The 25,875-nt window shown below is 56.3% G+C and overlaps 2 protein-coding genes across 10 annotated transcripts in view; one reads left to right on the top strand and one right to left on the bottom strand.

The window, feature by feature from the left end:
- KIRREL3 (kirre like nephrin family adhesion molecule 3) overlaps nucleotides 1–4,872 on the top strand; it is a 408,049-nt gene extending 403,177 nt beyond the window's left edge. For all 3 annotated transcript variants that reach the window (XM_064732218.1, XM_064732217.1, XM_064732219.1), the window contains 2 exons: nucleotides 2,977–3,063; nucleotides 3,976–4,872. In XM_064732218.1, coding sequence (XP_064588288.1) covers nucleotides 2,977–3,063; nucleotides 3,976–4,419 — 531 coding nt within the window. In that variant the 3' untranslated portion in view covers nucleotides 4,420–4,872. The remainder of the gene's footprint in view (nucleotides 1–2,976; nucleotides 3,064–3,975) is intronic.
- A 301-nt stretch (nucleotides 4,873–5,173) lies between these two features.
- On the bottom strand, nucleotides 5,174–24,787 carry ST3GAL4 (ST3 beta-galactoside alpha-2,3-sialyltransferase 4). Of its 7 annotated transcripts, XM_064732224.1 has the most exons (13): nucleotides 24,738–24,787; nucleotides 15,688–15,748; nucleotides 10,016–10,145; nucleotides 9,514–9,586; nucleotides 8,927–9,008; nucleotides 8,296–8,379; nucleotides 8,093–8,190; nucleotides 7,666–7,726; nucleotides 7,345–7,440; nucleotides 7,085–7,274; nucleotides 6,844–6,987; nucleotides 6,604–6,747; nucleotides 5,174–6,198 (listed from the first exon to the last, which is right to left on the bottom strand). In XM_064732224.1, the coding sequence occupies exons 3-13, from the start codon at nucleotides 10,046–10,048 to the stop codon at nucleotides 6,112–6,114; spliced, it is 1,092 nt and encodes a 363-aa protein (XP_064588294.1). In that variant the 5' UTR covers nucleotides 10,049–10,145; nucleotides 15,688–15,748; nucleotides 24,738–24,787; the 3' UTR covers nucleotides 5,174–6,111. The 7 variants fall into 7 exon arrangements, with proteins under 7 accessions (XP_064588294.1, XP_064588296.1, XP_064588293.1 ...); XM_064732226.1 differs by lacking the exon at nucleotides 10,016–10,145 and having other exon boundaries at nucleotides 24,738–24,778; XM_064732223.1 differs by lacking the exons at nucleotides 10,016–10,145; nucleotides 24,738–24,787 and adding an exon at nucleotides 16,241–16,258.
- Between the last annotated feature and the right edge of the window lie 1,088 nt (nucleotides 24,788–25,875).

Raw genomic sequence — 25,875 nt, 5'->3', positions numbered from 1 at the left:
CATGTGCAGAGTTAGACAAAAGTCCAATCCAGGTGTCTAGATGTTGTCAGAGATCTCTGGAGATGTTGGTATTCACATGTAACAGGCTGGCCCGGTGATCACCGTGGTAGATACAATCTTCGAGGTGAGAATTGAGTGGTCCTGGTATCCCGGAGAAGTCGGTGATGATCACCCAGGAAGTTTCCATTCTTACTTTAAAAAAACTGATATTATCTTAACGTCATCCGGGAACTGGATGAATAAGAAGAAGACACTGCTCCCGGCTGGGGTGGTCAAAAGACACAGTTTGGACCTCACGATATTTTATACATTAATAGCATGAATTATCTCTATCATATACTACACTGGGCAGGGGGAGCCAGCACTGCCAGTTGAAGTTATCTTTCACAGTCAATGGGGACCTAAGGTCACGAAGGAACAGTGTCCCTGTCACTCACTGATTACAGGAATCCTTTGAAGAGTCCAAAATCCCCAGCCATGAGCTGGAGTGGAGAGCATCTTGAATAAAAGTTAACACTGTGGGGTTTAGGAGACTTCTTGGGTCAAACGGCATGCCCATCTGAAGGTCAGGAGATCTCCCCTGAAAATTAATCCCATAGGCTGCAAACACAAAATGTTACCACTCACTGCCAGCCTGGAGCTCCCTGTTGCTGTGAGCACTGATCCACGGAAACTGCACTCACAATTATTTCATCTGTTCATGCAAGGGCTCAGTTTTTCCCCCAAGTGCAGTTATTGTCAGCTGCATTTTGCCTTGCTGGGTGTGTATTTGCTAGAACATGCTACATACTGTCAGCCTGTCCTGCTCTGAGCCCCTCTTTATGCTTCCCTCCATGAACTCTGCCAACAGGAGATCTTCAAGCTTGAAAATTGTGGTTTGAAATCTTCCCTGAATCTGTTTATCTCTGTACTTTGGGGTACAGAGGGGGTGCTTCAGGACCTGGAGGGGGTCCCTGCCTTCTGCAGCGGGGGAAACTGAGGCAGCGACAGTCAGGGGTGCAGTTTGTCACATCCCTGCTGACCCAGGAGCACCAGAGGGTTCCGACACGGGCAGGGCTTTGTGGTGCCCGCTGTTCTGGGGCAGGGAGGGCTGCTGGTGCCTGGCAGTGCCAGGCAGGGTGAGGTCCTGGCAGGGGAATGGTGGCACTCACAGCCGGGTGTACCCCCAGCCACTGTCATGGCCAGGCCCAGAGCATATTGGTGCTGTCACCTGGCTGGAGAAAGGATGGACCTGGAAAAACGACCAGGAATGACGCTGGGGCATCCCATGCCGGGGCTCTCAGACATCTCTGGTCTCTTTTTCCATCTGTTTCCCTCTCCCCCTTCATAATCCCTGTTAATATAGGTGATGGAGTGAACTTCAGCATATTGGTGCTGTCACCTGGCTGGAGAAAGGATGGACCTGGAAAAAAGCCCAGGAATGACACTGGGGCATCCCATGCCAGGGCTCTCAGACATCTCTGGTCTCTTTTTCCATCTGTTTCCCTCTCCCCCTTCATAATCCCCATTAATATAGGTGATGGAGTGAACTTGAGTTAAGGTCGGTCCCTTCCTGGTGTTGACTCAGTGATGACAAAGAGGAAATCACACTAACGAGGATCCCACCGCCCACTAATTAACGGTGTAAAACTTCATTAAAGATGTTAATGACCGGCTGTAATGGGGGAGATGGAGGTTCGGTGATGTGGAGACTCCCTGCAGTCCCCAAATCCACGGGGTGCAGTCAAATTCAGAGGGGACAGGGGACAGGCAGAGTCCCCACGGAGCATCCCAGTACCTGGATCATTCCTACCATCACTTCAATAAAATAAATGGCTTAAATAAAATGCCTTCAAACACCCCATCAAACCCGACATCATTAATTCCAGGGAGGTTTGGTCACAGTGGGATTGTTCCTTTGGTTCCCACCTCCCTTCTGCCCTCTCCATCTCTGGATCTGGCCCTGTGTTATCCACGCCAACACAAAAAAAACCCAAAAAAACCTAAATCCAAGGAGAAGTGGTTTTATTTCCTTTTCATTCCAACCTGTTAAACCCTTCCGATAGGGTTAACATCCCCAGTCTGCCTTTGCAGAGATGCTTTAGAGGATCGAGGGGGTCGCCGGGGTTGGCAGAGCAAAAAAAACCCTCCACGTCCCATTTTAGCTGCATTCGTTTAATCCTCGGCGACACGTGTATTTATCCTGGTAAATCAATGGCTGATACAGGCTTTCTTTTCCCTAGGAAAACCCAGGTACTTTAATTTATTGCCTTTAACAGCCACATCAAAGGCTTTCGGGAGATGAACAGCAAGTGCCGCGGGGTGAATTTCCACAGCCACTTACCATCTTAAAGAGGAGCGAATTTGGGCAATAAAAGGGGATTTTGGGGCTGATGTGGGGCTGTGATCCCAGAGAAGCCGGGCTGGAGGCGTCGGGTGGATACGGGAGAAGCTAAAAAAAGGCAACTGAGGAATCGGTTGATAATTATCCCGCTTCCTGCACAGCCCCGCGTGCTGAAGGAAGGGTAATTAAAGCTGTGGTGTAATTAATGTGCACCTTGCCCCTCCTCTCCGCCTCCCCCCGATCACAGCCAGCCTTCAAAGGAAAACTAATGAGGCGGCCAAGTTCAGCTGAGGAGGAAAGGATAAAAAGAAGGGGAAAAAAAAACCCACCAAAAAAACCCAGACGATTTTGGGGGTGTTGCTTTGGGCAGGCGGGTGCAGCCCCAGCCCTCATCTCGGTAAATAATTCGTTTTCTGCATCAGCCTGCCTTTTTCTGTCCTAAACATGGAAAAAACAATCTGTAACCCAGGGAATTGTGTGGCTTTTGGGCGTCTGCCCTCGGACACCACTGGGGCACCCCTGGGCACGTCCTTGCACCCGGCCGGTGACAATTTCCCAGTGCCCAGGGGCTGGTGATGGATGTGGGGCTGCCCCATGGCCTGGGGGTGATGGGGAGCGGGCGGTCTGGATGCTGACCCTGCCTCCTTTCCCAGATGGACCGCGGCGAGTTCCAGCAGGACTCGGTGCTGAAGCAGCTCGAGGTGCTCAAGGAGGAGGAGAAGGAGTTCCAAAACCTGAAGGTGGGTTGGATCCTGCGGCCTGCCTGTGTCCCCAGTGAGAGGTGGGCTCAGAGCCCCCCGTCACTGCTGGCAGAGGGGCTGCACCCGGGGTGCTGGGGACCCTCCCCGTGCCCAGCACCGGGCAGAGCCTCACCCAGCACTGCTGCTGCCACGCTGCCTGTCCTTGTCCCCGGTGGTGGCCTGTCCCAGAGGGCTGTCCCTGTGCAGGGAGAGAGGCTCTGGCATGCTGGCACTGCTTTGTGGCCCCAGCAGCTTTTAGGGCTAACACGAAGGTGTGGTGCCAGGACAGCGGCATGCAAGAGCACTTGTGTCCCCACCTGGAGGGGGCTGAGCAGATTGGAATTTACTGGTGGCACAAGAGGATGTTGCTGGATGGTTTGGTGGTTGAGGTGTCCTCCAAAGGGAGGCTATGAAAATGGGGAAGGGTCTGGAGGGTTCATACAAGGAGTCACTGAGGTGACTTGGCTTGTTCAGCCTAGAGGAGACCAAGGGGAGACTCATCAGGGTCTGCAGCCTCTTCCTGAGGGACAGCTCTAACCTCTGCTCTCTGTGACAGCAACAGGACCTGAAGGAACAGCTGGAGCTGTACCAGGGGAGGGTTAGGTTGGATATCAGGGAAGGTTCTTCCCCCAGAGGCTGCTGGGCACTGCCCAGGCTCCCCAGGGAATGGGCACAGCCCTGAGGCTGCCAGAGCTCCAGGAGGCACAGAGAGTGGGTGGGATTACTGGGGGTCTTGTGCAGAGCCAGGAGTTAGGCTGGATGATCCTGGTGGGTCTCTTCCAGCTCAGCATATTCCATGGCTCTGATAAATCTCGCATATCCCGGGTGCATGGGCAGGGTGGGCACCCCAAATGCCCAGGGGGGTACCCAGAGAGGCCCCCACCAACCTGCCCCGCTTCTCCCACTCCCCAGGACCCCACCAACGGCTACTACAGCGTGAACACCTTCAAGGAGCACCACTCCACGCCCACCATCTCGCTGTCGGGCTGCCCCGCCGACCTGCGCCCGGCGGGCAAGCAGCGGGTGCCCACGGGCATGTCCTTCACCAACATCTACAGCACCCTGAGCGGGCAGAGCCGCCTCTACGACTACAGCCAGCGCTTCGTGCTGGGCATGGGCAGCAGCTCCATCGAGCTGTGCGAGCGCGAGTTCCAGCGCGGCTCCATGAGCGACAGCAGCTCCTTCCTCGACACCCAGTGCGACAGCAGCATCAGCAGCAGCGGCAAGCAGGACGGCTACGTGCAGTTCGACAAGGCCAGCAAGGCCTCCGCGTCCTCCTCCCACCACTCCCAGTCGTCTTCCCAAAACTCAGACCCCAGCCGGCCCCTGCAGAGGCGGATGCAGACGCACGTTTGAGCCCCTCGGGACGCTCGGGACCCTCCCGTGGGCACCGTGCTCTGCTCGGACAGCGGCACCGCCGGCAGCGGCGCTGGGAGCGGCCGGATCCAGGCCCCCGGAGCAGGGCTGGGGCAGGGGACCGGCCGAGCATCCCCCTCCCTGGCACACGCTAAGCACAACCCCGCCGAGGACGCGCTGAGCCCGGGGAGCCGCTCCCTCGGCGGGGCTGGGGACGGCCCTGGCCCCAGCGCGCCCCCCGCGCCCCCACAGCCGCTCGCCTCCGCTTGCCGCTGCCCCCTGCCCCGGCTCCTCCCTTCCCTTCGTGGTGTTCGGTGTCCATACTTATAGAGTCCGTGTCGGGGGGTCGGGGGGTCCCGCCATGGGGACGGCGGTGGGACAGGGACTCCCCGGGAAGGGCCTCTCCGCTGTATCGCGGCACCGCGGTCAATACAAGAGGTGTTTCTCGTGGCACGCCTGGGCTGATGGCCGCCCCGCGGGGACACGGCTTCCCTGGCACTCTGCCCCGGCACACTCCTGGCCTGGAGCCTGGCTCTGCCATTGGCCCATGGGGGCAGAAATGGCCGGTGGTGGAGGGAAACTGAGGCACGGGGCAGCTGGGACCCCACAAGCCCAGCGTGGGAGCCAGGAGATGGGGCATCACAAACAGGTAAGGGGACACAATGACATGGGGACAGGCCACCCTCCCTGCATCTCACAGCCCCAAAACTCCCTCACACCCCCTCCCCACCTTGCACCAGGAGCACCCAGCCCATCCCAGCCTCACCAGGACTTTATTGGGTGCCAACATGAGCCCAAACACCCCCATCCATGGGTCCCCCCAACACCTGCAGCCCCACGGGGGCAGAGGGGACCCTACACCAGCAGGGAGAAGGCACCAGGTCAACCCCTCCATGGTGGGAGACATCCCAAATGCCCACCCTGGAGCCAAGCACACACCAGCCCACCCAAGGGCCCTTGTCCCTGACACCAGTGGCATGCAGGCCCTGGGGGAAGGCTCCACCATAAATAAGCATTTAAATTAATTAAATTAATCTGCACCACCAAAGGGCCCTGGCAGACCCCGAAGCCAAGCAGCCCAGGGTGCCCCCACCCAGGGGGGCTGTGGGGACGAGTCCCTACGCCAGCGCTAAGGCACAGGACAGGGCCACCAAGTAAAAAAGGAAATTAAAAAAAAGGGAGGGAATTAAATATTTGGGGGGAGGTCCAGGGCAGGGAGGAGGCAACATGAACCTCCAAAGGCTCCCATTCCCTGGGCAGGGAGGGGCCAGGACCCCAAAATCAGCCCCTCAGCAGGGCCCTCGTCAGTGTATGAGGGAATTAAGGGAAAGAGAATGTCCAGGGCAAGGGCTCCTGCCCTGGCTCACCCCCTCAGGCCCGCTGGGAGGGAGGACCCCCCTACCCCAAAAAACCCCTCAAGTCCTTGGTAGCTTCAGTGCTTCAGTAGAAAAGGCTCAGGGCCACGGCCCCGCCGGGCTCCCTGCACCCCGAGAGCCGCCCCAGCACCCCGGGCACCCGCGGTCCAGCACGGGCCCAGCCCCAGCCCTGCTCCAGGAGTCCCAGGCCATGGTGGCAGCAGTGACAACAATGCTGTGCCCTCGGTCACTCTAGCCGTGCCAGCAGTGTCCCCTCGCTGCAGGGGACGGTGTCTCCTTGTCCTGGGGACGGTGTCCCTGCGCTGCCCTGCCACCCTCAGAAGTAGGTGAGGTTCCTGACGAGTCCCAGCTCCAGCATCCTCTTGATGGCCACGGCCTCGTGTGACACGTTGTGCTCCGATGCCTGCAGGACAGGGAGCAGGGGTGACACCAGAGTCTGGGCCGCAAATTTTCCTTCCAGTCCTCCCTTCCCTCCCTCCACCTTGCCCACCCCACCAGCAGGGACTTCAGCCCCCCAAAAGCAAGGACAGAACCCTCCCCACCCAATCCCCCGGTCCATGAGCTCTTCTCCTCACACATCAACTCGGAATGGATCCAACTCTCCATGCCTCCAAGGACATTTGGCTGCCAAGGGAAGTTGGATGATGACCATCCAAAGGTGGACTTCAACCTTCATCATGGGAGGGGAGTGAGAGGGAAGAGCCTCCCACACCATTCAGCATCCTGGCACTGCTCTCCTGGGCTGCCATCCCCCCTCCTGGGGGAAAAATGGGGGAAACAGGGACAAAACTGTGGGGCAAACACTTACGGCCATGGACTTGAGTGTGATCTGCTCGTAGTAGTGGATGGTTTGCTTCTTGTTGGCCGAATCGGGGTAGCCAAAGCCCGCGATGTGCACCACGTCACAGAAGTGCAGTGCCAAGGTGATGGCCAGCAGCCCCGTGGTGGGCTTCTGAGGGACACAGAGCCACAGCCTTCAGGGAGCTGCACAGGGACAGCCTGACCCCCCTCAGGGTGTGCAGGGTGACTGGCCATCCCCACCCCTTACCTGTTTGACCTTCCGTGGTTGCTTCATGGGGAGGTTGAGCAGTTTAGCAGCAGTTACTTCCATGTAGTAGGGATTGAGGACGCGCACTTGCTCCGGGTTGGCGTCCCAGATCAGTGGGGGCTGTTTCCAAAACCCTTTGCGAACCTGCAAGAGCCCAGATGTCCCCAAGGGTGGGGTGGCATGACAGCTGGAGTCTCGAGCAGCCAGGGAGGGGTTGGACCTGGTTCCCCACCACACTTACCCTCTTCTTGTCGTTAAGGATGGCCTCCATCCACTGGAAGTCCATGGGCTTGAAGGGCACGAGCACCAGCAGCGTGTCGGGGTTGTTCTCGGTCCGGGGGTCGAAGTGGGCTGACTCGGGGTAGAAGAGGCGCATGGTGGTCTTGGAGCCCACGTCCTGCTCATAACCATGCACCGGGGCGTTGTTCAGCCTTTGGGACATCACAGGTGTCAGCCCCCGCTGCGGTGGCACTGGGCAGGGAGCGGGGGCCGGGGCTGTACCTGATCACCACGTCGTAGGTGTTGATGGTGTCCCCCATGGAGCTGTTGCGGAGCCGGTGGCCGTTGCCCACCACGGCACACCTCCTGCACTTGAGGCTGCGAGAGAAAACCTTGGCTCAACCAGGCCTGCTCCAAAACTGGGCTGATTTTAACCTGGTGTTGTCCAGTCTCCACACCTTCCCATGCTCCACCAACCACCCCTGGGTTGCAGAGGTTCATTTTGCCAAATCCTGAGCCCACAGCAGACAAATTGCAAGCACCCTCAAGAGAGAAATGATGAAGAAAAAGAGAGAAAAGCCCCTAAACCCACCCCAGTGTTACCTCTGGATGCTCTCGGGCAGGGAGTAGTGGGTGATGGACAGCAGGCGCAGCAGGACGTCTTCTGCAAAGCAAGGGCAAGGACAGGGTGAGGAAGGTGAGGAAGGCAGCTCCTGCCTTGCACAACACTCTGAGTGCTGCCCCACCTCTGCCAAATTTAATCCTACTGTTAATCCCAATTGCAAACAGATAATCTGTCTCTGGGGTTTAGTAAAACCTGGCCCGCTCTAAACTCTTTTAGGGGCACCATGTGTGAGGAGATACTCACTGCGAACTTTAAAAACCAAGAAAATAGCTCGGAAATAGTCCCCAGCAAAATCAAAATCAACCTGCAGATGTCTTTAGGAAAAAGGAAGTTGAAACCCCAGGAGCAGCAAGCAGCAGCAGGACAGACAGACAGACAGATCCCACAGAGCACTGTCAGGCTTACCACTTCCCTTGGTGCCGTAGGGCAGCTCGTAGAGCGACGGTGTCTTCACCCAGAAATAGTCCTTCAGCTGCAAGAACAGTGGGTGGTCCCTCGTGTAGCTGCCAAGGAGCAAAGGGTCAGTGACACTGGGATCAGGGATGGCACAGGGAGGGGGGTCCTGGCTCTGCATCCCCCCCACTGCCTGCTCCCAGCCCCAAACTCACTTCCCGATGAGCTGCGCCGCTTTCTTTTCCACCTCCCCAAGGGGACACGTTGTCTTGTTGTTTTCTTGTACAGGGAAATAAAAGCTGTAAAGGAAGAGGTTAATTAAATCAAATGATGCCTGTTCCTCTGCAGCCCCCTCCTGGCGAAAGGGGCTCCAGCACCCCCAGGCATCCCCGCTGTGCGATTCCAGCTGTGAGAGATTTCCAGACGGATTTAAGGCCGGCACTGCCTGGGCAATTTATCTGCTGGGCTTGCAGCCTTGCATCAGAAGAGGTCTCTCTTGCTCTGCTCATGAACCTCACACTCCACTTTCCCCATCTCTCTCAGCATCGCTGGCACTGGGAAGAGAGCAGGGCTTTCCCATCCTCCTGGGCTCAGAAAAGCACCGGGAAAAGCAGCATCTACAAAAAACCCCCAAAGCCCAACCACCACCACCCACCGAGGGGGAGCCTTGTTTGTGTCCCCCATTCTCCAGCAGCAGCCAAGGATGCTGCCACCTCCCCAGTCCCCTCAGATCCAGGGAATGTGCCACGCTCTGGCTTCCCTGTGAGGGATGGGCAGGAAGCTGCTGCCTCCCAGGAGTGAAGGAAAGGGCAGGAGATCTTTTAAACTTGAGTAAGGAGCACTCACAGCTGTGTGTACCTGTCTTCCCGGTAGATCGAGTACCAAACCATCACCAGAAACAGCGCCAGCACCCCGAGTATCTTCCCTCCTGCAAGCCCAGAGGGGAGGGGGAGAGATAAACCAATGTCAGCCATGGGGTTTAGAAGGTTGCTTGTGGGGTCCCACAGCATCCCCAGCTAGAGCCAGGATGGCAGAGCCCTCTCCTCAGGGAGCAGGTTTGGCTGGCACCACGGCCCAGAGAGGAGCGGCTCTAAGATGAGTCAGGTGGTTTTATCTCAGGTTTAAAACACCACTGTGACGTTTCTGTTTCCTCCTGCCTGCTTTTCATCAAAGATTAGGCAAATATCTCTTTTTCCATGTGCGCCTCCACCCCATTTCTGTACAACAAAGTCCAAAGGGTTCCAGATGCCCAAGCCCAGAGATCAAGGTGCCCAAGCCCACCCTCCCCACTGCGACCTGTGATACCCCAACACTCCATCGCTCAACTGGAACCACAGCAAAGCAGCATCCAACCCCCAGAATTCCAAATGCAAATTCCCCAGGCTCCCCAGCCCTGCTTGGACAGAGTCAGAGGGGATCCCTGGGGGACTCACGAGACTTGTTGATCATTTTTATCAGCAGGAAAGGGATCAGGCAGGGGCCGGAGCTCTCATTGTGGCTGGTCACCTGCAGCAGGAAAACAGGGAAAACCCATCAGAGCTGACCCTGAAACCCCATCCAAGAGGCATCACCCCCTGCTTGCCCATCTGCATCTGCAGACAAGCAGGTGCAAGGATTCCCAAAGGATTTATTTATTCAAATTCACATTTGTTTACTGCAAAAAGGTCGGTTTAGAGAGCTTATCAAAGCCAAGCAAGCGGCACTTCCCAAGGAGCTTCAGCCCTACAGGTTAGAGGCCAAAGGAAAAAAAAATAATTAGAGAGGAAAAGCAAGTCCCCAGTGGAGTTTCAACCACAAAATCCCATGGGGGAGACTTAAAACTCAGCTTAAGCATCCACCTGGCACCAGCAGATCCAAAGTCCAATGTGCCACCACGAAGCCAGTCAGAAAGGACAGGAACAGCCGAGCAGGATCAAACCAAAGAGCATCACATACTTGGGGAACCTCCAACGCCTTGGATTCACCCATCCCGGCCTGGGGACAGGAGGTGCTGGAGCTTAGTGCCCACACAAACACTGCCCAGGGAAGCAGGGACACTTTTGTGCTCCTCTGAAACCTCTCGCTCCTGGAACAAGGAGCAAAGAGCCGTGGTTGGAGCCATCCCTGGATGGGCCCATCCCATCCCACCAGGACACGGCAAGGACGGAAAATGAACTTACCGTGAGGGAGAAGCTTTGGGGTACAGGGGAGCTTTGCTCCCAGGGTGAATCCTGCTCTAAGCCAGGCTCAGAGCTGGGCTTGGCTGTGCCCCCGTACCTGAGCTGCTCCTGCCTCTGACCAGCCACGTCTCGGTGTGCGAATGCCAGCCAAGGGAAAGGTGCACCGGGGCTGGGCGATGCAAACAGCCTCTCAATCAGAGCCTGCCCATCAGATCCTCCAGGATTAGTCACTGCCAAGGGAGGGCACCCACCTCATCCCCTTCCTGCCCAGGGAAGTGCCACTAAGAAACATGACACCTGCCAAACACCCGGCAGGGACACGGCCTCAGCCAGCCAAGAACACCGGGTATGGGAGCTAAAATTTATCAAGAATGAGGAGAAATGGGACCAAGGATGGTCCCACAAGAGCCAGGCTCTTCCCTTCCCTGTCATGGCCTTCTGAAGTTAAAAGGGCAGGAGAGCAATTAATTAAAAAGGGCAGGAAGGGCAATTAAAAGTCAATTAAGGACAATTAAACCACACTAAAAGCAACGGGACAGGACATTAGAAAAGGAAAATTGTGTCCATTTGACAGCAGAGGGATGGGGAGGTGAGGAGGTCCCCTAGGAAAGCACCTCCCTCTGAAGCACGTCTTCATAAAACATGGATAGTTGTGCCCCATCATTACCTGGGGGTTCCAGAAAGGGGAAGCAACCCCCCCATCCCAACTGGCTCTCATCCTGCACCCGAATTTCCAGCTCAACAAGCCCCTCGTGCTTGGGAAGATGAAACCTACAGCTGGGTCTTCACGGGTGGGAGCAATACAGGGAGAAGACACAGGGGGGTGTCACCCCTTTACATATTACAATTTCTGGGAAAAAATAAAATTAGGGGAAGGTAAAAGCAGCTTCTGCTTCCTGGGGAGTTTTGTTCTTAGTAAAACTGGCCACAAATGCCCTAAGGGGAAATCCACTGCCTCAGCTGGAGGCTGGGTTTGCTCCTGGGGTGGGGGGCTGAGTACCCCTGTTTGCACAGGGCTGGGAAATTGCTGGGCATCAGGACCTGATTTTAGCACCAAATTCACCCCCAGCTTCATCCTTGGGTGCCAAAACACCCAACCAAGCACACTTCACCCCTTCCACCAGTGAAAGCACTGGGAAAATCTGCTCTGCCCGCAATGTTTGACTTTACATACCAGCTTTTTTTAAATAATGTTTTTTGAAAGCTTTATGATCTTTTCCCAGGCTTGTATGCACAAGCTGGGCCTGATGCAAAATTTATCTAAGGCAAACATGGCATTTGATCCCTGAGGAGAAGGAACCTTGTTTAGTGAAGCGATCAGGGAATGCGGAGCAAAACAGAGCACACCCGGCTGCCCCCGCACCCCTGGTGCCTCTGGAATGAGATCAAGCTCCCCACAGCCCTCCCAGACCCACAGCCCAAACCAGAGCAGCTGCTGAAAGCAGCAAGGTCTGAACACCCTGAAACAGGTCCTGTGTCCTCCTTGTAGGGTTGCTGGAGTGAGCAGTGCCAAAGGGTCCTGCTGGTCCCCACAGCATCCCCAGTCTTGCAGCATCCTCAGAGCCTGCAGCATCCCTGTCCCATCACAGCACCCTCAGAGCCCCCTGCAGCATCCCTGTCCCATCACAGCACCCTCAGAGCCTGCAGCATCCCTGTCCCATCACAGCACCCTCAGAGCCCCTTGCAACATCCCTGTCCCATCACAGCACCCTCAAAACCCCCTGCAGCATCCCTGTTCCATCACAGTATCCCCAGTATCCCCTGAGTGTCCCTGTCCCATCACAGTATCCTCAGAGCACCCCATGGCAACCTAGTGTCACAGCATCCTCAGAGCCCTCCCACAGCATCCCCAGTCCTGCACTATCTCTGTTCCTGCAGCATCCCTGGTCCCCCACAATGTCCTCAGAGTCCCCTCCCACTGGCATCCTCATCCCATTACAGGATCCTCCAAGCCCCCACAGCATCCTCTGAGCCTCGCTGAGAATCCCTGTCCCATCACAGCCTCCCTCAGACCCCCCAGCACAGACCCCTCACCAAACATCCTGCCTGGATCCCACACTCCAGCATCCCTGCCCAGCAGGGGAGACTCAGCACTCGCTGGGATCAACCCTCGCTCCCCCAGGGTTGTTCCAGGGCATTGCCTGCCCCACCAAGCCCTGAAGCTGGGAGGAAAGTCCCAGCTGGATTCAGCTCCCCACTCCTGGGAGAAGTGACTGGAAAACCCTTCTTTGATGTTGGAGGATGCACCCCCACAGCACCGCAGGCTGCAATTATCGCTGCACAAAGGATCCAAAAGCCCCATGGCCCATTCCCCATCTCCCACTCCCTTCCCCACCCCATGTTCTGGGAAAGCCCCATCCCAGGATGCTGCAGAGGCAGCTCATGGCCAAGCCTCGTGGAGTTTCCCTGCCTGCCTCTGACCTGGAGCAGCATTTTGCCTCCCAGTTTCACCATGTCCCCTGGGAGATGCCAGCAACACCCACACAGACCCCGACCCTCCTGCCAGGTGGAAACTCAGAGAGGTTCATCCCTGTATCTCCATCCAACCATTTCCATCTCCCCCCATGGCCTCAATGGCTCCAGCATTTCCAGATTTAAGTCATGTCAATCCACAAAGTGGAAGCAAGCACCTACCAAGTTGCTCCCAGCCAAAAAAAAAAGCGAAAAAAGGAATTTAAAGGCATGGAAGAAACATGGAGGTGGAGAGTGGTTATAAATTCCCCCACACCATCCCAGCATGGATGGCTAGTGATCCCAGGCCACCCTGGCAAAGCATCATGGACCAGCAGGCTTGGTACTTTTATGTTCCCATGGTAACCTGTGGATTGGGAAAAGCACGACACGAGGCAAGGACACCTCTCCTGTGCTCCCACCGTCCCATCCCACATGCCCACGGGACACGGAGCCACCCACTGCCAGTCCAGCTTCCCTGGGTGAGAAAAATAGGCATCTCCAACAGTTTATCCCAAAAAAAGGTCTTTATTTTTAACTGGAGGAGAGTTGGATAGCACCCGAGGAAGGGATGCAGTCCCTAAGGATTCACTCTCAGCAGTGGGAACCAAAGGGAGACAGACAGACAGACCCCTTCAGCCCAGCCACACCATCCCTCCCGAGCACTCCAGGCACTCAGAGCTTTCAAGAACCAGCAGGGCAGCCCCTGTGCTCCCTGGAGGGCAGCAGTGACCCCCACAGAAGCAGTTTAAGCCCCAGGATGTTCCAAGCCCAGGTGTTCCATGTGCGGTAGGGCCGGGATCGCCCCACGCCTGCCCTGCCCCGGCACAGCCCGCGCCTGCCGCAGCCTGAGCGCAACCTGGGAGGCGGCCGGGGGCCATCCTGCAGGGAGAGCATCCAGGGAAAGGCACTGCCTGCGCTTGGCACGGCATCAAAGACACCCAAATCCCCAGCCTGGCATCCCAAACCTTCCTCGCCCCGGCCGCTGAGAGCTCCCGGCGCTCGGGGAGGTTTTTTCCAAGCTGGGGAGAAAATCTTCGTGGGATTGCAACAACCACCACTGCAAGGCCAAAAGGCAGCAGGGATCAGATCTGAGCCCTCTCCAAGAGATGTTGCATGGCAAGGAAAGAGAGGTGCCAAGGAGGGATCTGGGATCCTGGGATGTTGCATGGCAGGGAAAGAGTGATGCCAAGGGGGTACCAGGGATGCTGAGATGCCAAAAACCACAGAGCAGAGCAATGTCAAGAACCAGAGCTGCACTGCTGTGGCTGGGGGATGAAGAGGGTTGGGAGGGCACAGTACTGGAAAATCAGCTCCACAGGACACTGGGCACAACCCACAGAGGGTGTGGAGCCAGCCTGGCCTGTGCACTGATACCCACATTTATCCTATTTTAAGAGCCCTGCGAGTCACTTTAAAGGAATCTTTAAAGGAATCTTAATTGCCTCTTAGTCGGAGAGGCAGCGCTGTTTCCTTTACCGTGGTATCCCAGGCACACAATAACCCAGCCAAAGATTTACGATAGGGGAAACAAGCCCTCCTTGGCATGTGAGTCTTAACAAAACATTTACCCATGACCAGGCTGCAATTTTCAAGGTGGCAACAGCAAATAAGTTCAGGTACAACAAGTATTTTCAAGTGGCGGGTCCTCAGGATAAATCCAAGCTGCTTCTGCCTTCCCATGGCACTGTTGGTTTTAATGTGCTCCAGAGCAACTCAGACCAGACCTGGGTCCATCCTCTCCTCTCCCCTTATGTTTTTTTCAGTCCTTGCAGCAGAAAAAACAAAGGGATGGGACACAAATCCCTTCCTACACCCTCAAACCACCAGCTATGTGGGTATACCTGTTTATCTCACTGCTCTGGGGTAACCCTGGGCCATCACAGAGCTACAGGGCTACAGCCGAGCTACAATGTTAGAGCTTACATATTATTTTTATTATATAGGTTAAATCACTCTTTTGCTATTTAAACACTAAAATAAAAACCTTTTCTTGCTGTATGCAGCTCGCTACACCCTGGAGGTTATGGCTGAGCTGCTGAAGAGAGCAGAGCCACCCATGGGGTGCCAAGCCCCTGCTGAGGAGATGAGGGCAGTGATAATCCTGTGGGATTTCATCCCTGATCCCCTGACATTGATCCAGGCACACCCTTCTCCTGTCCAGCCCCCCTTTGCTGCCACGCTCACCTCGGTGCCGTGTTTACTCTCCGGTATCTCCATCCTCAGGGATCACCCAGGGATGCAGCAGCAGCAACAGCAAAAGCGGCTTTGGCAACACAGCTTTGGGCCCGTGTTTTGGGCTAAATCCCCCCAAAAAGCAGCAGAAAGGGGAGGCAGTGAGCTGGGGGTGCAGGCAGGGCGCTGGCAGCCTCTCCCTGCTCTCCTGGGAGCAGCAGGCAGAACACCCACTGGGAGCACCACTCCCTTACAGTTCTGGGAGGTAAAAACTAAACCATGGAGATGCTCCAGCCCATCCCCAACCCAAACTCAAGCAATGCCCCAGCTCTTCTGGGAAAAGGGGTGGGAAATTATGGAACATCAAGGTCCAGGGCTGTTACCCTGCAGGGAGCTCCTGATCCCAATGGTCCCAATGGCTTTTGACTCTGGGGTTCCCTTTCGGGGCTCAGACACTGCCTGCCGTTATCATCCCCCTTGCAAAGCTCCTGTGCAACCGTGGCCCTGTGGTTTCTCCTCTGTTTCCTGTTTTGCACCAGAGAGGAGCAGAACCCCGAGAGCAACCCCACAGCCTGATCTGGCCAGCCCCAAATCCCCTGGGTTCTTCGCTGCTCTTTTCTCTCACGCACAGAGGGAGATTCCCAGCAGATAACCCTGTCCATCACTTTGCACCCCCAGCATCACCTCAGCGCTCCGTTAACCCACGCAGGGAGGAGGATTCCCATGGCAGGGAAACCTTTTTCTGCATCCCCAGCGGCGGGAGAGGCTGCAACCAGTCCCAGCAGGGCGGGGATTAGCTGGCAGCGAGTCACGGCTACTTACGGCCCGTCCTCTCGGTCCAGGCGGGAGCTCGGCGGGATCGACGCTGCCGTCCTCTGTTCCCCTAGGAGAGGAGAAGGGAGAGCATCCTCAGGGCTGCGGCGCTCCGGAGGATGCACGGATCGCTGTGCATCCCCGGGCAGGGCGGCCCGAGCGCCGGGCGGAGCCGCCCCGGGCAGGGCAGCGGGGCACCGGGCGCACCGAGCGGGAGCGCTCCGGAAAGGCTCGACCTCCGGAAAGGCTCACACCTTGAAAATGCCTCCTCCCCTGAAAATCCTCCCACCCCGAAAAGCCTCACACCTCCAAAAAGCCTCCCACCCTGAAAAGCCTCACACCTCCAAAAAGCCTCACACCTCCAAAAAGCCTCACACCTCCAGAAAGCCTCACACCCCGGAAAGCCTCCCAACTCCCATCTCCCACCCCGAAAAGCCTCCCACGTCCGGAAAGCCTCCTACCTCCCACCTCTCAGCTCCCACCCACCCCGGCCGGCAGCGGCACCCAGGGCCGCGCTCCCGCCGCTCTTTAAGCAGGAGGTGTGGCCGATCGCAGCGCAGACCTCAACATCCCTCGGCCTCTCACACCGAAATCTCCTTCCGTGACTCACTCGGCCTTTTAGGAAGACCCCACCAGATGGAGATGGAGCGGTGCCCTTTTCCAGGGAAAGGGGAATGCAGCTTTCCTGCCCTCCCGCGTAGAGAACGCTCCTTACTCCCGCATCTCTGGCATCCTTTCCCTCAAAACTTTTCAAACTGCACATCCTAGCCCAGCACTGTCATAACCTTATGGTTTGGGGGAGGAAAAGCCCTGGCAAGAAACCACACCACTCACAGAAACGCTGCTGCCTCTCAGAGAAATCCTCCCTCCCTGATCTGCATCCCAAGGCAGGGATAAATGAGGCAGCCAGTGGAGCGAGCCCACTGCAGTCCCAGCTACCCCAGGGCAGCAGCTCTGCTCCTCTGCCTGTGCCCCTGGGATGGATGGGGTGTGGTGGGAGCCACGGCTCTCCCCAGAAAAACACACACGAGAGGGAATGTCAGCTCATTTCAGTGCCAGAAACGGTGATGCAGGTGAGGAACACAAGCTCCTCTCTGTCAGCTGCTCATCAAGCCCTGGCAGGGAAGGTGCTTCCAAGGGAAAGCTCTGAAAGGCCAGAGGTTTCCTCACCTGTCCCCATCTCCTCCAGCTAGAAAAAGCAGAGCTGAGAGAGGTGCAAGCCTTCCCCACAGCATGCTCCTCTCTTAATATCACATCAATTTAACAAGGAGGGCTACATCCTTGTCCGAGGGGTGGGGATGGAAACCACCCAGGAGCCTGAAAAAGTTTCTCATGGATTCTTCTTGTCAGGGATCAGGCTTTCTCCACATGCCCCGGGATGACAGGGATGGCTCCATCCCAGCATCACCTTCCCTCTCCACCCAAAGAACCTTTTCTTCCTCCTTCCATCACTGTTTGCCTGGGGGGCAAATAATCCCAAGGGCTCAGGGCAATCAGCAGCCAAATCAAATGCACTTGAGGCCACAAAATTCACCTTTGGCACCAGGGTCTTCCCAGAAGCCCTGAATCTACCAGAGCATCCGACATTGCTGCCTCTGACACAACCTTTTCATCCAGAGCTGTGAATTATAGGATGCACTCACAAGGTTAAACTCTCCCTGGGGAGCTCCTGCTAAAGCACTTCATGGCACAGCATCAGCCCCTGCCCGTGGAAATGAGGATGAGGATGTTCAGAGCTGCCTGGGGGTTCCAGGGGGATCCTGCAGCCCTGGGTGAGCAGCAGACTGTGATACTGTAAATGATCAGCCAGGCAGGATCCTGTGGATCCGAGGTCTTGCCCTGAGCTGGTCTTTCCAGCTCGACTGGAGGAGCCAGGAGCTGGATTGCTGCTGCTCTTCCCAGGGTTGTGTTCCAGCCACTCGAGTGCTTTCCCTGCCATGAGCCCCGTGCTCGTGGCTGTTCCCAGCCCAAGGTCCAGAAAAGTCCCATCACGGTTCCAGTGTCCACCAGGTCAGGAGCCACAGGCAGCTCAACCCATCCGGCAGCTGATCCCAGCAGGAAATGAACATTGCAAATCCCAGACCCTTCAAGAAGCCCTAAACAAGCTGGATTTTGCTCCTTTCCTTCTCCAGTTGTTTTGCTGGCCTCAGTTTCCTCTCATTTAAATAATAATTTCCAAATTTGAGGGCAAAAAGGCACTTTCTGCCCACTCCCCAACATCTCCCACCGAGACGCTCGTGGCTTTGAGCGAAAGAAAAGAAAAATCCAGTGGGCACATCCCTTCTAATGAGCACATCCCTTCCAGTGGGCACATCCCTTCCAGTGCTAAAGACTAAAGCCAGGCAGGACTGGCCCTTTGAGGGGCTCAGCCCCAGTGCAGGAGCATCCCGGCAGGAACGGATATTCCAGAGGCAGGAGGGGACACACACAGGGCATGGATGAGCCTCCAAATTCCTCCTGTCATCATCCTCCCCATCAAAAACCAGATCTCCCCAGGGCTGTTAAAAGAGGGGAGGGGGAGATGGAGAAGAGTCTCCCTCCAGACCTGCAGGGAGGCAGCCGTCCGTGCGTCCGTCCCTCGGTGCTCCATCGCCGGCGCCAGCCTCCCTCGGTTAAAATTACCTCCCGAGGGGGGAGAGAGCAAAAGCCAGGCTGGGAGGGGAATAAAATGCAGGTGAGCTCATCCTCCTCCAGAGAAAACGTCTCCAGCTGGCAGGAGCAAGGTGTTTCCAAGGCCGGCACATCCCTCACGTCACCACAGTCGCTGTGGCCCCGGGACCAGCAGCTTATTCATCCAGCAAGTATTTAATGGGAGATAATCCAGGCGCTTCCCAACCATCCTTTGGCCGAGCCTAAGTTGTAATTCCAGTGTGGGAATTACACTTAGGGAAGAGGTTTCACTAATGGTCATCCCAGGGGATGCTCCCTGTCCAGGACAGCACAAAACGGCAACAACCGGCAGAACCCCCATCCTTCAACCTTGTGTTTCTTTAATTCTATTAATAATTTATTAAATTTATTAAAATATTTCATTAAAAATAACATAATTTAATAAACCCATTTCTATCAAATCCCTGAGAATGGGAAGAAAAGCAAAGCTGCCCAGCCAAGCCGGATTATCCAAAGCAGCGACCGACCTAAAAATAAACCGCTGCTATTTAAAGATGAGCCTCCCACAACAACCACCCCCCTCCCCAAAAAAAATTAAAGGAAAAAATAGACATATTCCCAGGCTGGGGTGTTGAGCATCACCCACCACACCAAAAAAAGCCTACTTTGGGTTCATTTCCTAGCACCAGTCTGCACTTCCAAGAGAACAGCATCCCCACGCTCAGTGCTGCCGATTTCCAGACACCCCATGCAAATAAATAATTAAGATTTAAAGCTGCGTTTGCATAATACAGATAATCTGTCGATTTAACTTGTAAATGCAGGGGGATTATGCAGCAACGTTGTTAATTAGGCAGCAAAGGGGCCGGGGAAGCCCCAGCTCCAGGGCAGATGCCAATGGACCACCAGGATGCTGAAGAAGCCAAATGTGTGGGGGACGCAGGGTTTTGGCAGTGGGATCTGATCCCGGGGCAGGTGCTGAGGTGTCAGGGCTCCAAAACCTTGTGTTAAATCCACATTTTAACTGAAAATCCCCCCCAGCTCCCCCAGCCCTTCATCAGGAGCTGCCCATCCCTTCCCACACTGCCTGCACCACCCAAGCCCTCGAGGGCTGCCGTCACCCCACGAGAAAAAAAGGCAGTGGAAAGGAGCCCAGGGTGAGATTTCTGAGGACAAATCACATCTTTTTGTTGCATAAAGAGCCTGCTCTGACAGCCGGGCTCTTGGTTCCCCCACCCTAAATACTAGACCCCGCCCGGGAGCAAAACCTGTTGAGCCCGAATATGCCCGAACAGACATTTCTTTGTGATTCTTTTTCTTTTTTCCCCGTCTATTTTTTGGTTTGGAAGCAGCACTGGTGATCGCACAGGGATGGGCCCGAGGAATTCCCAGCCCTTGGCATCGCTCCTGATGCCTTGTTCAAAGGCAGCACCACATTTAACCCCTAAAGTCTCTCACTGCCCTTCATTTCTGACACCATCCCACTTCCCACACCCTAGGCCTGTTCCGTCAAAGCTCACTTGCATCCCCCTCTCTGCATTTTTCTCCCTCACTTCTCACTTTCCACCTCATTTTCCCACTCAGTGCTTCAGTGCTTTCCTCCATTCCCAACACAGACAGGTCTGATCCATTCTCATCCACAAAATCTCACCCACAGACCACAGGCCAGGGGGGCCAGGTGCGCCCAACAGCCACAGAGCTGCTGTGCTGGGGGCTCAGTCCCCATCCAGGGGTGGTTTATGACCCAGGGTGGGAATGCTGGGCTGGCTGGGTGCACACAGCATCAGCAAAGCCCCAGAGCAGCGTTTCAGACTCCTCAGCTCTTGCTCAGCACCCTCCTGCCTCAGTTTCCTGCCATTTTGGGGCTGAGGGAAGCTCTGCCCCGTTGGCAATGAGGGCAGAGGGTGCAGCAAGGGATCCCAAACCCCAAACTCCATCCCAGCTCATTTACCTCCGTTTTAAAAGAAATTCAAAAACCACCCGATGTCGCAAGCAGCTCAAACCCCGGAGGAGGATCCACCCCGGGGCTCCGGCTTGTGCAACACCGCGGGTGAGTTCCAACCTCCCGCCACTGGCACCGGGCTCTGCTTAAAAAATCAAGGCTCAGCTTACTCAGCCTGGCCGGATATGGGGATGTCAAATCCAGCCGGGAAAGCTTCGGCGGGCTGGGGGAGACATTTTGCAAGGGGAAGAGCCGGAACGGGAATGGCATCTGGAAGCGATTGAAGGCAAGGAGCCTCTCCCTGGCGCAGCAGGGAATTCCAACGGCGTGAGCTCAGGTTAAAGCCTCCTTCACAGACCCAGGATTAAAGAGAAGAACCAAACTTCAGCACAGATACGTGTTTTTAAACCTACAAAGAACAGGGGAAAGGAAACCAGCTTCCTGCGTGGTCATATCCGGACGTGGTTTGGTAATTTAAGGTTGTTCTGACTTGCAATAAAAAGAAACCAAAACTCCAAAACGGCGCAGAAATCCTTCCGTGGATTTGTGGATCTAACTTCTGATGTGGTGTTAGGAGTGAAGACTGACCAGTCAGCACTGCACCATCCATTCCTTGGGACCACTGCATCCCACCTCGGAGCATCCCTTGATGGTCCAGAGGCTGCATCCCATGATGGTCCAGGAGCATCCCAGCATCCTCAGGATCCATGGAAGAGCCGATGGAGATCACCAGCCTGGCTTGGACAGAGCAGTCCTCCACAAGGAGCTGATGCAGTGTGGAGTCCCCAGTTCCAAGGGTCAAGGAGCAGCAGTTGGTCAAACCCACCTTCACTGGACATCCCAGCAGAGCAACTCACGCAGGGCAGATCCCCATGGGATGGACAGATCCCCATGGGACAGGCAGATCCCTGTGGGATGGGCAGATCCCCGTGGGACAGGCAGATCCCGGTGGGATGGGCAGATCCCTGTGGGATGGGCAGATCCCTGTGGGATGGGCAGATCCCCGATGGGAGATGTGGCAGAGATCCTGGTGGGCAATGGGATGAGATCCCGGTGGGATGGGCAGATCCCTGTGGGATGGGCAGATCCCTGTGGGATGGGCAGATCCCCGCTGTGCTCCTGCCCCAGTCGCTGTTTCAGCCCCAGCATGAGCCCCAGGCAGCGCTGCCCACAGCCCTGCCCTGCTCCCCTGCACCTCCCTGATGAGGCCATGCCCAACCCGGGCCCCTCCGTGCCCCACCAGGGCCGGGAGCAGCAGCCACAGCTCCAGGAGCTCCGGCAGACACCGAGCACATCCTGGAGAGCGGCCGCAGCCGAGCCAGCCCCAAACCGCTGCAGCATCCGCCAGCCCGCAGGGAAACCAGCATGGAGAGCGGCTCCTTTGGTTTTTCCGCTCCCTGACAGCCAAACGCCTTTCTGCTTCCTCCAAGGAAGCTTTCCAGCCCAACCCCAGTCACATGCAAGGGGTCAGCAGCTGGAAAAGCAGGAGATTAGCAAGTACTGGCTTTTTTTTCCTCTTCCCTCCCAAGAAGACGCAGGGCTTTCCTAGAAAATGCTCAATAAATACGAGGATTACAGCTGGAGGACAGAGAAGTGTGAAAGCAAAGTGACAGGAACTTAAGAAACACCAAAAAAAAAAAAAAGAGGACCAGAAGTTGCAACGAGCAGCATGAAAACATCAAATAATTTCCTTTCTTCACTGTAAAACCAAACCACTCATGCAAGTGTCCCTGGGGGCAGAGAATGGGGGGGTCCCAGTCTGGAATGGGTAAAGCAGGATGAGATCCCAGAGGGATCCCAGCGAATCCAGGATGCCAAACTCTGCAGGAGCAGGACCACATCCCTGCTCCTCACACAGCCATCATGCTACATCCAGAGGAAAAAATGTAAGGGGAAAAATAACATAATATAAATATTTTTTTAAAAGTCACAATAGGGAAAGCTGTGGAGAAGCAGATTCCACGCTGCCAGCCTGCATCAGCTCTGGAATATTCGAAGCTAAAGCAATGGGACCATCACTTCATCAAAGAGAATAAGCAACAGAATACACAGGATTTAGAGATATTGCCAAATAATTAATTAGCAGGATTCAACCTGAGGACTGCTGCCAGCTGAAAACCCCTGAACACAGGCATGGGGAGGGCACTGGTTTCAGCATTCCCACATCCTGCAGCCTGGCACCCACCCCTGATGCTGGTTGCAAGAATGGGGATGACACAAGCTATAAAAATACGGGATGTAGACATGAGTACAGCTGCTCTAGAGTTCCAAATGGATGTTTTCCCTCCAGGGTGGATCCTCCACGAGGATGCTCCAGTCCCAGATGTGGAACACACCCTACTTGCAGATCTCCTTAAAATCAGTGTCCACAGACAGCTCCTCCTTTTATATTTACATTTGCAGAGGCATTATTTCCCAGAATTTGGTGCCTTGCTGGAGCAGCTGCTGTGAACTCCCTGCCTGAAGCTGGATGAGCAAGCAGCCCTCCAATGATGCAGACAGTGAGGGACAGGGGTTAGGGAGAGTCCAGCAGAGCATGTCAATCCCATCCTACAGCTCACAGCAACACGAGGAGCTCATTAAATGCTGGACACATCGTTAGCAGCCAGGGTAGGAAGAGGACACTTAAACCATCAATTCTACCACAGATCCCCGGTTCTGCCCTGCCTGGGTGCCTGTCCCAGGGACACCCTTGGCAGAGACAGCTGGCAAAGCCTGGGCAATCCCTCACCGGCCTCCAGGAGCATCCAGAGGGAGAGCCCAGCAGAAAAGACAGGGAAATTCAGCAGAGCTTCCCAAAAAGTTCCACCACAAGACTTTATTCAGCTCATCTCACCAAGAGATGGAGCTCAGACTTGCCAAGCAGCCAGCATCAACCCACCAGGCATCACCCTACTGATCCAACAGGAGAGATGGTGTCCAAGCTGAGGAACACATAAAAAAAACACCCAGAAAAAAATTTTCCTTTGTTCTCCACTCCCCAGAACAATAAAACACCACTGGTTCACCCTGCAAAGACCTGACACGAAAAGATCAATGGGGAAAGGTCCAGCTGGTCCTTTTCCTGCTGGTCTGGGTGCAAGCATCCTCGTCCCTCCCTGGGAGCAATCCTGTCCCGTGGGAGAAGAGGGCTGCAGGCACACGGAGTGGGATGGGACAGGACGGGGTTCATCCTGCACCAACATGCCCAGATCCACTGCCAGCAGCTCTGTCCACACCAGCACTGCGTGGGGGAGCAGCAGGGACCCCTCCGACCCCTTTGGGATCACCAGGCTGCTGCAGCACATCCACCCACCAGCCAGGATGCTCAGGGATGGGGAGAAAACCCTCAGACCGCTTCATAAATCCTGTTCTGCACGGGAGACACTTCATAAATCCTGTTCTGCCGTCCTGAGCGCTGAGCTGCACACGGGGCACGTCCTCCCCTCCCAGGGCCTCCGGGAGGATTTTCCCTTCCCCACCCCGGCTCCCGGGCATCCCGATCACCCGGAGCCATCGCAGGGAGCCCCCCGCGCTATGGGGAGATGCCAAACCCTACCCCGCGCTATGGGGAGATGCCAGCCCCTACCCCGCGCTATGGGGAGATGCCAGCCCCTACCCCGCGCTATGGGGAGATGCCAGCCCCTACCCCGCGCTATGGGGAGATGCAGCCCATACCCCGCGCTAGGAGATGCCAGCCCCTACCCCGCGCTATGGGGAGATGCCAAACCCTGCCCCGCGCTATGGGGAGATGCCAACCTACCGCGCTATGGGAGTGCCAAACCCTACCGCGCTATGGGGACATGCCAAACCCTACCCGCGTATGGGGAGATGCCAAACCCTACCCCGCGTTATGGGAGATGTCACGCCTACCCGCGTATGGGGAGATGCCAGCCCCTACCCCGCGCTATGGGGAGATGCCAAACCCTACCCCGCGCTATGGGGAGATGCCAGCCCATACCCCGCGCTATGGGGAGATGCCAGCCTCTCTCCCCGGGGCTCTCGGGGTGGGATCTCCCTGCCGGGAGTGGCCACGGGCAGGAGCGATGCCAAGGGCCGTCTTTTCCCGGCGAGATGAGGGGGTTTGTTTAGCCAGGAATGGGGAGACAGCAGATGGAAGGGCACTGGCAGAGCGGGGGCTTTTCCTCTCGCCGCTGCCCACACTCACACTTCAGGCGCTGATTAATCGCGCTAATTAGAAAAATAATCATAATAATTATTTCTCAAAAACCCACAAAACGTAGAAATAAAGCCACTTTCTCCCTTTCCCATGTGCCGCGCTCGCCAGGACACCGATGCCAAAGGCGTGGGATGCTCGGGGGGGGTCTGAGCTGGGGTGAACCGGGAGCCCCCCAGTTTGTACCCCCCATGCCAGCCCTGCCCTGCCCAGCGCGGGGCGCCCCCTCCAGCCCCCCAAAACAGCGGGGCTTCGCTTCCCACCCTCTGCTCGTGCCCAGCACGCCCCGCCCGGCTCGCAGCCCCGCTCCGGACCCGGGGGGACCGGGGGGGATCCCCGGTGCGGACTCACCATGGGGCGGCGCGGGGGGCCGGGGCGATGCGGGGGGCGGGATGCGGAGCCCGGAGGATGCGGGGGGCGGGTGCGGGATGCGGGCCCGGCCCGCGGGGCGGGCGGGGGGCGGACACGCTTGCGCACAGCGCGGGATGGGCGGCGGAGGGAGGAGGAGGAGGAGGAGGAGGAAGGAGGGAAGAGCATCCCGGGAGCTGGAGGCGCGCGGTCCCGCGTCCCCGGCACGGGAGAGCAACAACGCCTTCCCCGCGTCCTTCGGACCCCCAGAAATCATGGGGCTGGGGGCAGCCCCTCCCAAGGCAAACCCCGAGCCAAAACCCGCCAGAACTGGCTCACAGCAAATTTTGGGGGTGGGCAAAACTCATCCTTTTTGCTGGTCCCAGTTGCTGGCAGCTTTAGTTTTGGAGAAATCCAGCAAAGTCTGCAATTTAGAGCTTGGCACTGCCCTGTCGGGCAGGGCCTGTGGCAGCAAACGGAGCCCACTTTCCGTGGGAATAAGAAGTCACTCACCACTGTCTGGGTATCAAATGAAAGGTGGTCTTTAAAGCTCTGCGGCCTTGCAGGGTCCTAGTTGCTGGCAGCTTTAGTTTTGGAGAAATCCAGCAAAGTTTGCCCATTTCTAACCTGGCACCGCCCTGTCGGTCAGAGCCAGTGGCCTCAAACCGAGCCCATTTTCCATGGGAAAAAGAAATCCTTTCTCCAGGGTCTTGATATCAGATGAATCGTGGCCTTGGGGCTCTAAAGACTTGCAGGGTCCTAGTTGCTGGCAGCTTTAGTTTCAGAGAAATCCAGCAAAGTTTGCCAATCTCACGCTTGGCACTGCCCTGTTGGGCAGGGCCTCTGGGCAGCAAATGGAGCCCACTTTCCATAGGAATAAGTCACTCACCACTGTCTGGGTATCAGATGCAAGGTGGCCTTTGAGGCTCTAAGGACTAGCAGGGTCCTAGTTGCTGGCAGCTTTAGTTTTGGAGAAATCCAGAAAAGTTTGCCCATTTGGAGCATGGCACCACCCTCTCGGCCAGGGCGAGTGGCTGCAAATGGAGCCATTTTGCCATGGAAAAAAGAAATCCTTTCCTCAGGGTCTTGGTATCAGATGAAAGGTGGCCTTGGGCCTCTAAAGACTTGCAGGGTCCTAGTT

This window comes from Zonotrichia leucophrys, chromosome 24 (assembly GCF_028769735.1).
Source record: "Zonotrichia leucophrys gambelii isolate GWCS_2022_RI chromosome 24, RI_Zleu_2.0, whole genome shotgun sequence".
Classification (NCBI taxonomy): domain Eukaryota; kingdom Metazoa; phylum Chordata; class Aves; order Passeriformes; family Passerellidae; genus Zonotrichia; species Zonotrichia leucophrys.
This window is presented reverse-complemented; position numbering and strand designations above follow the sequence as displayed.

Bases quoted from the DNA above. Each gene is read 5' to 3' on its own strand.
- ST3GAL4 (XM_064732223.1), bottom strand. The intron at 7,441-7,665 runs GTAACACTGGGG...TTTCTCTCGCAG, and splicing joins CTGCCCGAGAGCATCCAGAG to CCTCAAGTGCAGGAGGTGTG. The intron at 7,275-7,344 runs GTACAGCCCCGG...GATGTCCCAAAG, and splicing joins ACCTACGACGTGGTGATCAG to GCTGAACAACGCCCCGGTGC.